The sequence below is a fragment of the Pectinophora gossypiella genome, chromosome Z, assembly GCF_024362695.1.
Source record: "Pectinophora gossypiella chromosome Z, ilPecGoss1.1, whole genome shotgun sequence".
NCBI lineage: Eukaryota > Metazoa > Arthropoda > Insecta > Lepidoptera > Gelechiidae > Pectinophora > Pectinophora gossypiella.
Window position 1 is genome coordinate 2,882,680 of NC_065433.1, and position 16,993 is coordinate 2,899,672.

Here is a 16,993-nt window from a genome sequence, read left to right on the forward strand (position 1 = left end):
GTCACGAGTATTAATATGTACTTATACACCAATCCGCACTGGGCCCGCGTGGTGGTTTAAGGCCCGATCTCCCTATCCATCCATAGGGAAGGCCCGTGCCCCAGCAGTGGGGACGTTAATGGGCTGGTGATGATGATACACTTTACAATGTCAAATATGATAATGCAACAGGTTCTAAAGTGGTTCTGTACAGTCATGAGCAATATAATGTACCCACTCTAGGACTCTGTCGCATTAACATATTTGAAATTTAGTGAGACTTACAGTTCAATTTGTCAAAAAAGTTAATGTGACATGGTACCAAGTGTAGACATATTAATGCTCGTGACCGTACATCAAAATGAATGTTACTTGCCACCAAACCGCAGTCGCCACCAACCCGCACTGAAGCAACGTGGTGGCGTAGTGGAGTATGCTCCATACCCCTCCGGTTGAATGTGGGGAGGTCTGCGTCAAACAATGGGACGTATATAATGTCATTTAGGTTTCGGCCAGGTTTTGTTCTCCCCAGCCGCGCGACCGTGAGTCTCAGAGATTATGTAATGAAGAATGAATTAGGTAATGAAGTAAAGGACATAGACATTGCTTGCGGGCTACTTGCAGAAAAACAGTAGGTAGCACTACATCTTAGTAATTAAATAAATACTAATTTATTAGCAGGCGTATACCCATAGAAACATTCAATTACATTACAACTAATCTTATTATAAAATAGGTTCCTAGATGTAAAATTAGTCACAATTTTGTTTCTTAATGTGACTTTTTTTAGATTTGCCGCAGATGGCATTAATTACTTGGCCGGAATTCACAAGAAAGGTAGCTACACTGTGAAATCTAAAAATACAATTTATTTCCAAGTCATTGATGAACGTTAAAAGTGGATTCGTATATAGAAAATGAAACAACAATTCATTTAAAAAATATCGGAAGTATCTTTCATAGCTTACACTTGACCCGTTTTTTATTATTTTTTCCATGATATGGAACAGGCTAAGGTCATCAGGCTATAGTGCCTAGTCCCAAGTGTATTCTTTCTTCGAGTCAAATAGCAAAATGTCTTCAGTGTTTTATTCTCTTTTTTCTAAATACAATAAAATAATGAGTGGTATTTTTATTAATTTCTTCATCATATCAAAAATAAAAAAAAAACACGATAAAATAACACAAAATTATTTTTTCTTCAATAATGCTCTATGATCCAATCCAATAATTCTTTTTTATTTTTATTTGCTGAAGACTAGGCAGCATGGTCTTACGATCTTAGCCTGACACAAATAGGCAAAAGGAAAAAAAATATGTTTATTATTATTATCTTAGCAACCAGTACATTTGAATCCTAGCAACCATTGACGTATTTTGTCAATGACAACATCAATTATTATACAACTCTTTTAAGGTGTTTGTTTTATTTTATTTTGGATTTTTGTAAAGCGAAATTTACAGAGTGTTAAAATGTAAGTATATAAAATTACTAATCCTATTTTGAATTAAATTTAGTATACTCGTAACCATCTCCAAAGTTAGTCGTAAATGTTACAGAAAGTATCTAACACAAACGCGAAACTCAAAAAAAAAACAGTATTATTTATATTTTCCTCATAAATAACTAGATATTTACCCAATTCTTAACCGTGAAAAGATTATATTTCGTTTTTCGAAAATTCGGAGGCAGGATTGTAAAACTCACGCAAAACAATCCTGATATTTTTCCCTGGATCTCAAACTTCTTACAAAATTTTATCTAAATCGGTCCAGCGGTACACGCTTCTGTAATAACTAGTATTATCGATTTAAATATGACTGTAAAAGTACATGTCTGACTCAACAGGGCCGATGACGAACCCGGCGCGACCCTTGATTCCCAGTTCTTCTCTTTCGCCAAAATGGGTGACAAGAACAGAGACGGCACGACCATTACATTGTCCAATTCCGACTACTGGATGCGCCAAGCTACAATCCTGGATGACAAAATTCTTACCATGGTCGACACAGGACATATATTCTTTAGCAGATACAAGTAACTTTTTTAAAACTCATTATACACACATACATACACATAGGTGCTCGGTACCGCAGCGGTTAACGCGCTTGGTCTGCGATTGTTAAAGTTAAGCAACTTTCACAAAGGCCGGTCATAGGATAAGTAACCACAGAAATAAAAATAAAAAGTTTTCATCTCGAGCTCCTCCGTAAGCACGTTAAGCCGTTGGTCCCGGCTGCATTAGCAGTCGTTAATAACCACTGGGCCCGCGTGATGGTTTAAGGCCCGATCTCCCTATCCATCCATAGGGAAGGCCCGTGCCCCAGCAGTGGGGACGTTAATGGGCCGATGATGATGATACACATACACCATGCATTATTTTCCGATGAACTCATTGTCTGAAAGTCAATATAAAATATGTTTTTTTTTTACTCCAACGAATTTGAATTCGTGTTTGAATCTCAGATAATTAATATCAAAAGTTGTGCCCGGTTTATGCCAATAGATTCACCCCATATTTACTTTTTTCTCTTCATGAATCTGAAATCCGTTTTCCAATATCTGATCTAACGCCGGAGATATTAATAGTTAAAGGCAGTGGCCCCCGCCTCTGCTCCGTCCTTACTTATAAGTAAGCTTAGTTTTTGATACTTGTGAATCTATTGTAGACATTAGAAATAAGTATTATTAAGTAGTTACTTAATCTACGTCTTAACTATTTCTTCTTCTTAGTTATCGAGTTTTACACTGCTAGCTTTTGATTAGAATTTGAATTCCAAACTTAATTCATAACTTTAATTTTCAAATTAAAAATTATAAAATTCCAATTTTCAATAGTTTTCATTTCAAATATGTACCTACTTAATTATGTATCCGAGCAATGAGAAAGCAGGTAATATATATATATATATATATATATACTACGCTACGTTCTCATTATATTGGATAGTCCCTCATTAGTACTTCCCTCCCACACGTTTATTCATTATCAGTCATGCATCTAGAACGTTCTGAAAGTTTTCTTTTTCTAACAACATACATATACATTTTACATTTAACGAGTAACTTCATCATTCTTAAGAACTATTTTTAATATTCCAGCAAAACTGAAATCACCTGGAATGAGTGGTTGGACTACATCGATGTGCTTTGTATGAAAAAAGAGCTTGACGTGGAAAGAGTGAAGGATATGTTAACTGTTTGTGGTCTACCAGGAGAGAAGCCGGTGGACATACCACAGTATCGAAACTTCTTCGCCAATTACAAGAAGAAGGAGAAATCCGTTATGTTCTAAGCCACTGTTGAAAATGAAAGATCTGTAAAAGAGAACGAGCATAATGTAAACAGGGTGTTTGTTAGTCTTCTTCTTATCATGTCAGGATTATTACTTAGCCGTCAAAGGCACCTGACAATGCTAATTGCTCATATAACGACTACATACTTACATCAGTAAGTAGTAACCGGAACCAACGGCTACTACAACGAATACTGATAGATTTTAAGTTAATATCAAGTGTAATTTTCCGTCGAAATTCATGCTTTTTTATTTTTAAATGATTTTCAATTTGCGTTTTGCGATGGAATTCCACTTGATATCAACTCAGAATCATGGTCTAAATCATCTCTCAAAGTTTTCTTTACTATGTCACTAACACCCTGTATAAATTGGTCTACCTACTCAACACCAACGCCTTCTTCCATGGAGATTATTAATCTAATAACGAATGGTATTAGGGGCAAAAAAATTGCAATTAAAATTGAGGGAATAAAAAAGATAGTGTAAAAAATAATAATTGAAACTTAATTGTCACCTGCGACATTTATCTGGTCCGATTGGATTTTTAAACAAAAATAAGAATTTTTATTAAATTTTAATAACACTTGTCGTCATATAAAAAATGAAGAAGGTTAACAAAATATGTTTTGACATGTGGCTAGTTGATAGCAAGTTGCCCATTCTCTTTTGTACTTAACCAGATAATATTTCAGAAAATAATCAAAACAAAACGTGTTCACTGTTTGTTTTTTCAAAGAATCCATTTTGCTAGCATTATATTTAATTTCAATTTAATTTATTGTTATTAATATTTCTTAAACTAGCTTTTGCCCGCGACTTCGTCCGCGTGGCGTGTTATATAAGAGAGAGATCTTTGTGTGTGTGGGAGTGCATATCAAATTTCAAGCATTTAACTTATGCAGTTTAGATTTTTTCATACAATTTTTTTCCCAATAACTCCCATTTTTCAAAATACAGCCAAAAATAAACTTTATATTTACTAAGGTATGCATGCATGCTAGATTGAATCAATTGATTGAATTGATTTTTTTTTAATTGATTGTTCATTGAGTTTTAATTTTAATACACACTTCCTCTCTTCCCTTCAACGTTGCTGTGCCCTACAGGGTCCATGTTTTAGTTCCTATGCCTATGTAACACCCCATTGTACTACATGGAATGCAATAAATAATTTAATTGAATTGAATTGAAAACATCTATCTTACGCGGTTTCGATTTTTTCATACAAATGTTTTTTTCCCGTTAACTCCCGTTTCCGTGGGAATTTTGCAATATCCTGTTGCAACTAAGGTTTAAGTTAACTAAGGTACCTGCATGCCAAATTTCAAGCGTCTAACTTAAGCGGTTTAGATTTTTCATACAAAAGGATTTTCCCGCTAATTTCCGTTCCCGTGGGAATTCCGGGAATTCCTTTCTTAGTGCACCTCTACGGTACCTAAGCTATGTCCCTTCCAAATTTCAAATGCCTACATTTAGCCGTTCAGGCTATGCGTTGATATGTCAGTCACTGAGTCAGTCAGTTTCTCCTTTTATTTAGATTTGATTTTTTCATACAAATGTTTTTTTCCCGCTAACTACCGTTCCCGTGGGAATTTTGTAATATCCTGTTGCAACTAAGCTTTAAGTTTACTAAAGTACCTGCATGCCAAATTTCAAACGTCTAACTTGAGTGGTTTAGATTTTTCATACAAAAGGATTTTCCCGCTAATTCCCGTTCCCGTGGGAATTTCGGGAATTCCTTTCTTAGTACACCTCTACGGTGTCCAAGGTACCTGCGTGCCAAATTTTAAACATCTTACTTGAATGGTTTAGATTTTTCATACAAAAGGATTTTCCCGTTAATTCCCGTTCCCGTGGGAATTTCGGGAATTCCTTTCTTAGTGCACCTCCACGGTACCTAAGGTACCTGCATGACAAATTTCAAACGTCTAACTTGAATGGTTTAGATTTTTCATACAAAAGGATTTTCCCGCTAATTCCCGTTCTCGTGAGAATTTCGGGAATTCCTTTCTTAGTGCACCTCCACGGTACCTAAGGTATCTGCATGCTAAATTTCAAATGTCTAACTTGAGTGGTTTAGATTTTTCATACAAAAGGATTTTCCCGCTAATTCCCGTTCCCGTGGGAATTTCGGGAATTCCTTTCTTAGTACACCTCTACGGTATCTAAGGTACCTGCATGACAAATTTCAAACATCTAACTTGAATGGTTTAGATTTTTCATACAAAAATATTTTTCCGCTAATTCCCGTTCCCGTGGGAATTTCGGGAATTCCTTTCTTAGTGCACCTCTACGTTATCTAAGGTACCTGCATGCCAAATTTCAAATGTCTAACTTGAGTGGTTTAGATTTTTCATACAAAAGGATTTTCCCGCTAATTCCCGTTCCCGTAGGAATTTCGGGAATTCCTTTCTTAGTGCACCTCTACGGTATCTAAGGTACCTGCATGCCAAATTTCAAACGTCTAACTTGAGTGGTTTAGATTTTTCATACAAAAGGATTTCCCTTCACTACTCTGCTCCTATTGATTGTAGCGTGATGAAAAGTATACTATGACCTGTCCAGGAGTGTGAAGAATAATTGTACCAAGTTTCATTAAAATCCGTCCAGTAGTTTTTGTTTCTATAAGGAACATACAGACAGACAGACAGACAGACAGACAGACAGACAGACAGACAGACAGACAGACAGACAGACAAAAATTTTACTGATTGCATTTTTGGCATCAGTATCGATCACTTATCACCCCCTGATAGTTATTTTGAAAAAATATTTAATGTACAGAATTGACCTCTCTACAGATTTATTATAAGTATAGATTATACATTATTTTACCTTTAGAAACATTTAGTTTTCTAATATTAATTTTAATTTTGATTAAGTTTATTTCGTACCATTATTTAAATTTGTTTTTAGATTTACTTAAAATGTTGTTTTTATGAATGTAATTATATTTAATTTTACGACTTTTATTTGAATTTTCTATTATTATTTCTTCCTGCTAATACCGTTATAAACGCGAATGTTTAAATAGATGATTGTTACTAATTAATTCTGAATGAATTTAATGTAACTTTACAATAAAGCCTATAAGTAGCTTGAAAATTAGAATAACACATTACTGATAGTGATATGCTCTGCTAAAATGATTCGCTTTGGCGCGGACGCAGGGCGGGCTGAAGCTTTGTTTGTGAGGTGAGGGGAAAAGTTTACAATTAAAATGTTTTCACATACTATATCGTTTAAAGCAAACTTTACAGCGTACATAATTCTAATAGTTTAGATTACAGTCTTGTTGGTCAATCAAAAGTTTCAAATATTTTCCAAAGACCTCTCTACCTGGGATAAGAAACATAATGTCACCATAGAGCAACACGGACCTATGTAACGTCACGCTTATACACCCGAAGAGGTAGGCAGAGGTACACCTGCTGACATATACTACACATGCAGTCATGAGCAATATAATGTACCCACTTTAGGACTCTGTCTCACTAACATATTTGACATTTAGTGAGACTTACAGTTCAATTTCTCAAAAAAGTTAATGTGACATGGTACCAAAGTGTATACATATTAATGCTCGTGACCGTACACTTTTTGGATAGGACCAGAACACATTCTGGATATACATAAGACATACACGACTTACATCATGTCGGGAAGCGTATTTTGAAATGCTACTTCAACATGTCCTCACCGACGTACTAAACGCGTAAACTCTACTCCAATTCGGCTCATGGCTCGCAATGTACAAAGTCGTATAAGAAATACACCAGGGGGTTGCAGAAATGGGAGCAGTTAGTGCAGTTAGTAACGCCGTAACGAAAACATTGAGGGATAATTCACACTATAATTCTGAGATTTATTTATTCACTAAGATCACAAACACATTATCACTATAGGTAAAATCCCAAATCGATTATGCTTGAAACATGTAATGCTATTCATATAAAACAATGTCAAATCCTTAAATTAATGTAAATTAATCTTTCGAATTAAATCAAATTACTTAGATATAATAAAATAAGATACAATTTTCTTTTAATACAACTATCAACTATATTACAGGATAATGTGGTCGGTTCGTCTAATGAAGTCGTAATGAAGTCTCTTCATTTCATCTCGCATTTCAGAAATCTGATGAGATGAAGTCAAGTAAAATTTTCCATCGTAAAAATAAGGAACTGAAAATAACTAAAAAAGCACAAAAATCATCATGAATTTTCCGACGGAAAATTCCACTTGATATCAACTCAGAATCATGGTCTGGATCATCCCCGAAAGGTTTAGTTACGGTGTCACTAACACCCATAAGTACCCAAACGGCTACCTGTCGTCAAGAGCAATATCATGTACCCTCTTTAGAACCATATCGCACTATCTTATTATTATTATTAGCCTATATGATCCCACTGCTGAGCAAAGGCCTCCCCCATATTCTTCCAAGTATCCCGGTTCTGTGCGAGCTCTATCCAGTCTTTTCGATAACCGTCGAGATCATCGCGCCATCGTTTCCGGGGTCTACCACGTCTACGGTGTCCGTCCTGTGGTACCCAGTGCGTGATGATCTTTGTCCATCGTTCCGGATGCATGCGGCACACGTGTCCAGCCCAGTCCCACTTTAGCCTGGCGGTCTTCCTGCCAACATCAGCTATACCGGTTTTTGAGCGCAGCACAGTGTTTTTAACTCGATCAATTCGTTTTACACCTAGTATGCTGCGCTCCATTGCTCTTTGACAAACCCCGACCTTGGCCTTTTGAGCCTCAGTAAGCGACCACGTTTGGGCACCGTAAGTAAGGATTGGCAGGATGCACACGTCGATAAGTTTGCGTTTCAGTGAAAGGGGAAGATCCCCTTTCAGGAGATGTTTCATCGACCAGAAGCTCTTCCAGGCATTATCTATACGGCGCTCGATTTCTCGTTCTTGCCTGCTCTGGAAGGAGACTATCTGGCCCAAGTAGATGTACTCATCAACGTATTCTATCTCCTGCCCATCGACCAATACCTTACGTTTTGTGCCGTTGGTCATTAGCTTGGTTTTGGCTCGGTTCATACTGAGTCCAATCTCAAGGCTTGCTGTGCTCAGGTCTTGGAGCATGCCCTCGAGCTTAGCTGCCGTGTCGGCAAAGAGGACTCGTCGCACTATCTTATTTAGCAGTTAATGAGACCTACGGCTTAATTTGTCAAAAAAGATAATGAGACATGGATTCAAAGTGTATACATATTAGTACTCGTGACCGTACTACTTGTGTGGGGTGTCAAAGACATCGTAACGAATACTGAGGAGGATGATGCCACTTGGTATCAACTCAGAATCATCCTTCTCAATGTTCGGCACGGTGTCACTAACAGCCTGTAAGTATAATCAATTTCCTGGAAATTGTTAGCTCTCCTTGCTTCCCCTCCCCTACTTGTTGCGCGCCGGGTATAGAATTCAATGTTTACCACTTACACAGTTTTCTAACTCGCTTTTATTAGCTTCACAAGCTTTACTACACTTGTATGCAGCTAACAAACCAACTAACCACGTAAACAATCTAGGAATTGGTTTTGAACCTACTCCAATGTTGACGTATCGATTTGATACTGAGGGATTTGTGTATTATTTTTTTAAGAACGTCTATACAGGGTGTGAGAAGCTTCAGAGCTTTAGGCGGATGAGATGTTCGTTATGTAAAAATTGACGATTCAAGGTGTAATTATGTTAGATAGATAAATAGATAAAATACTTTATTGAGCACAATGGACACAAAATACAGAGATAAGGACAACATATACAGAAAAGCACAACAGGCGGCCTTATTGCTCATGCAGCAATTTCTTCCAGGCAACCTTTGGGTACAGGAAAATTTTGTACAAGTATAATAATAGCGGGTTAGTGCATTCTAACAAAATGTTACCTAGTCAATAAAGATATATTTGAATTTGAATATGGAATTTCGACGGAAAATTGTCATAAGTACTTACTTACTGACATAATATACATAGTTTTATCGACCCACGAGGCCACGACTTAGAATGGTAAATTATAGGATTTTAGAATAGAACTGTTAATACTAATAGTATTTTGGCTTTTTGTGTTCACCGGCTAACCTCGATCCCAACCCCGCTGGCGTGGTCGACGATTTCTCTCATTCAGCGCTTATCACTATCGACCCACTGGGATTGATTAATTCTTTCAAACATTATCCTCTCAGACGACGCCCTGAGCCGAGGTTACGTCCAACTGGGCACCTTCAGGAATGTTGTCTTAAATTTTGTACCGGGTGAGAGCTCTGAAAAAGAAAAGTAGCTACTTGGAAATAGGCAGCTTTGATTGAAAATAAGTTTTTCTAAGTTTTTTTTTTGCATAAACGCTGCGCAAAGGGTTATGGTGGAAAAATATAACCAAAGCAATATGTTTGTTTACTCAAATGGTATGGGGAACTGTAGTTTAAGAACTTTCAACAGTAGCAACACTGATTGGAGAAATATGCAGTTTTATCCTTATTTTCAACAAATTTTCATCCCGGCTGAGAGCCGTCAGCGCTCCCCATTTGTCCAGCCAAGTAGTTAGTGCCATTCGCGGCAAAACTACAATAAGTCACGTCAAAAAAAGTGGAATGGGGATAAATGAGTTCGTTTGGTTTTAATCCACCTTTATACAATCGTATAATCATTTATTTTCGTTATCCCTCTGTCATCTGTCCATCATGAACCTTCCATGGGAACGCGTGCATTTAACTTATATGCATCTATGAAAATATCAAAGTGTGAACGGCGATGATTCAATTCTGTTAAGAATTATTTACATACCTGCTAGTATATAACACAAAGCATAATTTAAAGCGAGTCCGATTCGAATCTGCCTGGTGTTTTAGTTAAATTAACTGCTATTAATAGTTTCCAATACACTCAGAGGCGATGCTGTGGGCCCTCGCTACGGCGGATTAATATGCGAGCACGTGCATACAAACATTACTAAAGGTTCGGTCTGGAACGGCTCCCGTGTCGCCTTTCCGTGCTGGCTTCCCACACAAAGCATGAGCAACCGACCTTTTCCGTGCTGTGGGTGAAACCCACACACCCACACAGATGTAACAGTGCTGGGTATGTTTACTAAAGGTCAGAGGGGAAGTGATCTTAATTGCAGTTTATTAATAATTCATAATCAATAGCGGGTTGGTAACGCGGCGACATATATTATTGCACTACGATGTAACAATGGGCGCAATCAACTCGCATGGAAATAGGTATTTATTTGTTCCCTCGGTGGCGTTATAGGGTTACTTGTTATGCTTTTTACCATACAGGCAACAACATGGAAATTCACAGAATCAAATTACGTGCGGTGCGGTAGACGTGCACGACTGCACAAGTATATTCGTGCGGTATACGTGCTCGTGCGGCCGAGGGCCGTGTATCTCTAATTAATTTATATAGGTGCCAATGGAGAACACTCTGGTCATCACAAATAACATTAACATACTATATACGCCCCACTGCTGGACACAGGCCTCCCCTCAATCAACGATAGAATAATAGGAGACATGCATCAAAATCTTCCACGTAAACTTATTGTGAAACTTTCAATACTTAGATATTATGTACCTGGCATGTGGAAAGTTGCTAATGTTCTTAGAAAGTTACCAGTACCGATGTTAAAACAACATCATATAGCGATCTCATTGTTGCCAGCCACGTCTAAATTATTTAAAAGTTGTCCTGAGACCTGAGTTCTGATATGCTGACATCAAAGAAAAAGGATGTTAATCCGAGCAATTCGAGCTGAGAAACCAGAATAGTTGTAGAAAATACATTATTAGAAGAAAGTAATGTTTGTTGTAAGTAATTTTTTTATAGATGTAGCTCAAGCATTTGACAAGGTGTGGTATAAAAGACAACTACATAAGCAAATAAATATGCGTCCCAGGCAGTTTTTAGATATCGTGCAGTCTTATCTAACACAAAAAAATGTTTAGGGTAAGATAAGATGATGATCGTTACTCGAGTAAGTAATCAGAACTTATAGAAATTAAAACTGGAGTGCCACAGGGGAGTGTATTAGGTCCGGTTCTGTAGGTATCTTTTGTCCGCCCGTGACATTCCTCAGATAACACGTTTGCAACTCGAATCTGATTTGCAACTTTTGATATTATCAATAGGACACATTTTTTAGAAAAATATTGCAGTTACGTCAGTTTGCAAAATCAGCCACGATATATACTTAGACTTAAGAAACCAATCCTCCAAGCTCAAGTTAAATTTAAGTTACTCATTAGTCAAAATGCATAAAGCAACACGGGAGTCCGGTGGACCGTCAAAAGCCTAGATTGTAATTTTAATTGAAGTAAAAAAATGCAGGTACTTCATGTTATTAAAAACTAACTGTGAAGACATGCAACAAAGTAAATGGTTTTGCTTTCAGGAAAATCAGCACCCACGTAACTCGTTTCTTTTTTATATTCAATGCTGAACTGGAAGTGAATAATAAAACATAGAATGCGTTTAACTGGTTACTCTCCCTCTAGGGCATGTTATAAAACCCGACGGAGAGATTTTTTAACACTTTTTTACAAGACTAAACCATAAAGCTGGTTTGTGTTGATGCTAGGAATCTACAATCTCTACTTTGTTATTAACTTAACTTATTTTAATGGATGTAGGTAACAACATCAACTTCTTCATCATTATCTCATTTTCCGATGTATGTACCTCTGACTATCCCAATTAGGATATAGTCGGGAGCCTATGATATAATATGTACAGGTAAGATTATATGTGTATTATATGTGGTTCGTCTACGAATGTCACAACACAAGCAGTCCATAAATAACTTTTTTTGACGTAGCTTATTGTAGATTTGCTGTAATATGGCATTAACTACTTACTTGGCTCTAGCTAGAACATCACCGATTGAGGCAACCACCGTTATACACGCCCTATCTATGGAGTAATGAAAATGGAGGCGATTACTCCACCGACAAGAGCGCAGCTCTTAATAAAGAGAGAGAGAGAATACAACATAAGCTCACAACTATGTCCCTATTGGGATAGTTAGAGGTACATACATCACAAGATTAACTAAGCCACCCACACCTCAGCGAGCTTTCTGTTAGACCTACGTAATAGGTGGTAACCGGCATAGCCGTCTAATGGTCGAGCGAATTTCACTAGAAGCACCGATATACGAGTTCTAATCCATGGCCTACTAGATGACGGGCAGGCATATCAACACGGTAAACATGTACAGGGTGTTAGTGACGTCGTAAAGAAAACTTTGAAGGTTGATTCAGATCATGATACTGAGTTTATCAAGTGGAATTTTCCGTCGGAAAAGTATGTATGGAACTGATAATAATTAAGAATTTCATGAATTTTTCGACAGGAAATTCCACTTGATGTCTGCTCAGAATCATGTTCTGAATCACCCCTCTCAGTATTCCTTAGGATGTCACTGACACCCATACATACTTGTATGGCTACCTGTACGTACGATGGAAAATTCCACTTGATATTAACTCGGAATAATGAGCTGAATCATCTCCCTTCTTTTTAGTTACGATGTCACTAACACTCTGTATAGATAGGTAAAGTATTAATTTACCTACAACAACATATCACAAAACATAACAAATCAAATAAAACATAAATTACTGGCATAAAGAGTTTCAGAAAACTCTGAAGACCCAAAATCAACAAGGGAGCTAAAAAGGCTTGTCGAAGCAATTCATCTAAAAAAGCAATATTTCAATTTGACATTCGCACATAATAAATGTAAGTGCACAAAGGACACAAATTATGTCAGATTTTACCTCCAGAGCGCTGATTTTTAGCTGAATCGTAAAATAAAGTAGAATACTTAGATAATAATAAATTATTAACGTTCGTGCCTCACCCAACAGGGTCCACACAAAATACCAGCGTCGTGTTTCACGCCGCGACTTGTGCTGAGTGAGGCCCTTTTATCTCAGGACGTCCACCACCACCTTATGATCATTGTAATTAACATCCTCCTATGCTTTTGGTAATTGTTTCGTAAAAAAAAAAAAAAAAATTGTGATGTTATTGTCTTTGTGTGTGGCGTCCTTTTATAATAAACAATTTCTATTCTATTCTATTCTATTCTATTCTATTCTATTCTATTCTATTCTATTCTATTCTATTCTATTCTATTCTATTCTATTCTATTCTATTCTATTCTATTCTATTCTATTCTATTCTATTCTATTCTATTCTATTCTATTCTATTCTATTCTATTCTATTCTATTCTATTCTATTCTATTCTATTCTATTCTATTCTATTCTATTCTATTCTATTCTATTCTATTCTATTCTATTCTATTCTATTCTATTCTATTCTATTCTATTCTATTCTATTCTATTCTATTCTATTCTATTCTATTCTATTCTATTCTATTCTATTCTATTCTATTCTATTCTATTCTATTCTATTCTATTCTATTCTATTCTATTCTATTCTATTCTATTCTATTCTATTCTATTCTATTCTATTCTATTCTATTCTATTCTATTCTATTCTATTCTATTCTATTCTATTCTATTCTATTCTATTCTATTCTATTCTATTCTATTCTATTCTATTCTATTCTATTCTATTCTATTCTATTCTATTCTATTCTATTCTATTCTATTCTATTCTATTCTATTCTATTCTATTCTATTCTATTCTATTCTATTCTATTCTATTCTATTCTATTCTATTCTATTCTATTCTATTCTATTCTATTCTATTCTATTCTATTCTATTCTATTCTATTCTATTCTATTCTATTCTATTCTATTCTATTCTATTCTATTCTATTCTATTCTATTCTATTCTATTCTATTCTACATAAAGAACCTTCTATACGTCCCACTACTACGCTCAGGCTTCACCTCAATCAACCGGAGGGGGTATGGAACATACTCCACCACGCTGCTCCACTGCGGGATAGGTGTTTTCCGGGATTAACGTCTTAGTATCTCCCCAAAGCACGGAATCATCTTGCTTTGGCAACTTAAGAAAAAAACGTCAACTGCATTTCCAGGGCCAGATCTCTGTTTGTTCCGAGTAGGTGCGTGTGGATGAAAAAATATAATTAGGTCGTGTACTAAGTTCAAGATAAATTATGAAATTCTGATTACTAAATAAAAACAGATCTAAAACTAATGAAAAACATTTTCTTTTTACTATTTAACTTATTTATGAATTTTAATCAAGGAACACGTAATAATAAGTCCGACATTTTATCACGTTTTTTTACAACGTCACAGTGTGCTTTTTCATACAAAATTCCATAGCAAATTTCATGTTTTGACGTTTAGTAAAAAGTAACTGATTTGACTACTTAGTTGGAAACTAGCCTATTATCCCGAGATTTAGGGGTCAACGTACGTCTGCACTTTCGATCGATAATTTGTTTTCTATGAAGGACTAATTAGCAATCAGCACTTTTTATAATGGGTGCCGTACTCTTTTAATGGATTTGATGAGAACCACAAGTAATCTAACGTTTTACATTACATACTAAACTCATTTTCTTAATCCCTAATGGGTTTCGCAGGGCCACAAGTAATCAAAAGACAAGTTGCAGTACCTGTTGATACGTTTATATAGTTGGGACAAAAGTATTGCACATTTTCTTTCCTTGAATTAACGCCACTTAAATAGAGATTTTAAATTAAATGTCCATTCAGTTGACTAACAAAATAAATGCACTTAATCTATTAAAAATAGTAAACAAAGGACACAGAGGCGGTATTTGTTTACTAAAAACGTGAACCTTAATAATTTAAATACTAAAACGCTACTACGGAAAAATCGCGCTCTAAAGAGTATCATCATCATCAGCCCATTAACGTCCCCACTGCTGGGGCACGGGCCTTCCCTATGGATGAATAGGGAGATCGGGCCTTAAACCATCACGCGGGCCCAGTGCGGATTGATGGTTATTAACGACTGCTAATGCAGCCGGGACCAACGGCTTGACGTGCCTTCCGAAGCACGGAGGAGCTCGAGATGAAAACTTTTTTATTTTATTTTTGTGGTCACCCATCCTATGACCGGCCTTTGCGAAAGTTACTTAACTTCAACAATCGCAGACCGAGCGCGTTTACCGCTGCGCCACCGAGCTCCTCAAAGAGTATAAAAGAAGAAAATATTTCTCTGAAATTCTTTCGAATAGTATTGTTTATGAGATAGCTACGGTCGTGTGCTGTGGTATGCAAACTCTTAAGACATATACATACATACATAGCGGTCAAAGAAATAACCCTCCTTTTTACTTCGCCATATCCACAGACCAAGCCGTGTTCTCGACCATCCGTCGGATGGTCTGGTGGTTAGAGCGTTAGGCTCACGATCTGGAGGTCCGGGCTCGATTCCCGATGGGCACATTGTCCAAATCACTTTCTGAGACTGTCCTTTGTTTGGTAAGGACTGTTCGGGCTTGAATCACCTGATTGTCTGAAAAAGCAAGATATTCCGTTTCGAGGGCACGTTTAGCCGTTGGTCTCGGCTATTAGCCGTAAAAGCACCTCCACCAACCCGCAATGGATTAGCGTAGTGGTGTATGCTCCATACCCCCTCCGGTTGATTGAGGGGAGGCCTGTGCCCAGCAGTGGGACGTATATACGCTGTTTCCGTTTGCTTTGCCTTTGGAAAAATAAATCCTTATGGGGTGGCTGCCAGGTGTTGGTTAAAACAGTCGGATCCTAGGCGAATCTTGCGTTTATTAGGACGATTGGCGCGATATATTCAAAAGTTCTTTACAAAATTGGCTCACTACTTGTTAAAGCGCGCGGGCATACTACTGCGCGAGGCTCGTTCGAAAATCTGTCATACCAGTCCATGTTGATAGGCCCGGTTGCTTTATAGCTTAGTTCTGTGCAATAAAGTATATTTAATTTGATTTGACGTGTGTTTATTTATGATTATTTTTTTGAACGAAGTGTTTGTTTCAGCGGTTTCGTACTGTAACGCGACCTTCGACTCGTATCTGTGTTGGCCCCCGACTCCGGTCGGCGAAGTCGTCCACAAGCATTGTCCACCCGCAAGGCTGAGTAACGTCAAGTGTAAGTATAAAGCGTCAATGAGGATCTTTCATTTTCATTTCAGCAGCAGCATGACTTACATCAACTATTTTCCTATTATCATCTTTCAAACAGTCTCCTTTACCTATTCTCTCTCTAATTCTCTAATCTTATGTCTCTACATACTTACTTTTATTTTCATTAAAAGTTTCTACGTTGTTTGCCAAGAATATTTTTAATAATTTATTCTGGTGTGGTTTTTATCAACGAAATCTCGCAACAGACATGCTAACTGCAATCCATGTAAAAAATTGTAATCCCAGTTGTTACTAAGAATTTTTTGCTTTTTTTATTTTTTTCTGTCTTTTTTGAGGTTTTGTTGATGACGATCACATCGGAATGTGGTTTTTCAAAAAGGCGCTAATATGGTTTTCACTATAAGGTGACGATTTGAAATTTTATCTCTCTCTCCAGACCCACGATGCTCTTAAGTTAAAGAGAGAAGTAGTCGGTGTTACATTCTCTGTCTTTCTCTATCCAATGTCAATTCTTTGTCTTCTCCATGTCGACTTTCGACGTTTGTTCCGTGCAAGCTCTTCTTAGTCTTTCCCTTGTTCTGTTTCCGCCTATTAGCCGTTCCATAATGTTTTTAACAAGTCGTAAGTATCAAACGTGGCCATTTTGGCTTCATCTTCT

At 36.8% G+C, this 16,993-nt stretch overlaps 2 protein-coding genes across 2 annotated transcripts in view; both read left to right on the forward strand.

The window, feature by feature from the left end:
* The first annotated feature begins 542 nt into the window (after positions 1-542).
* On the forward strand, positions 543-3,275 carry LOC126380207 (tubulin polymerization-promoting protein homolog). The gene is made up of 3 exons (XM_050029463.1): positions 543-610; positions 1,829-2,017; positions 3,083-3,275. The coding sequence occupies exons 1-3, from the start codon at positions 543-545 to the stop codon at positions 3,273-3,275; spliced, it is 450 nt and encodes a 149-aa protein (XP_049885420.1).
* Positions 3,276-15,940: 12,665 nt separating this feature from the next.
* LOC126380208 (PDF receptor-like) overlaps positions 15,941-16,993 on the forward strand; it is a 36,369-nt gene continuing 35,316 nt past the window's right edge. The window contains exons 1-2 of the mRNA XM_050029464.1: positions 15,941-15,962; positions 16,229-16,339. Coding sequence (XP_049885421.1) covers positions 15,941-15,962; positions 16,229-16,339 — 133 coding nt within the window. The remainder of the gene's footprint in view (positions 15,963-16,228; positions 16,340-16,993) is intronic.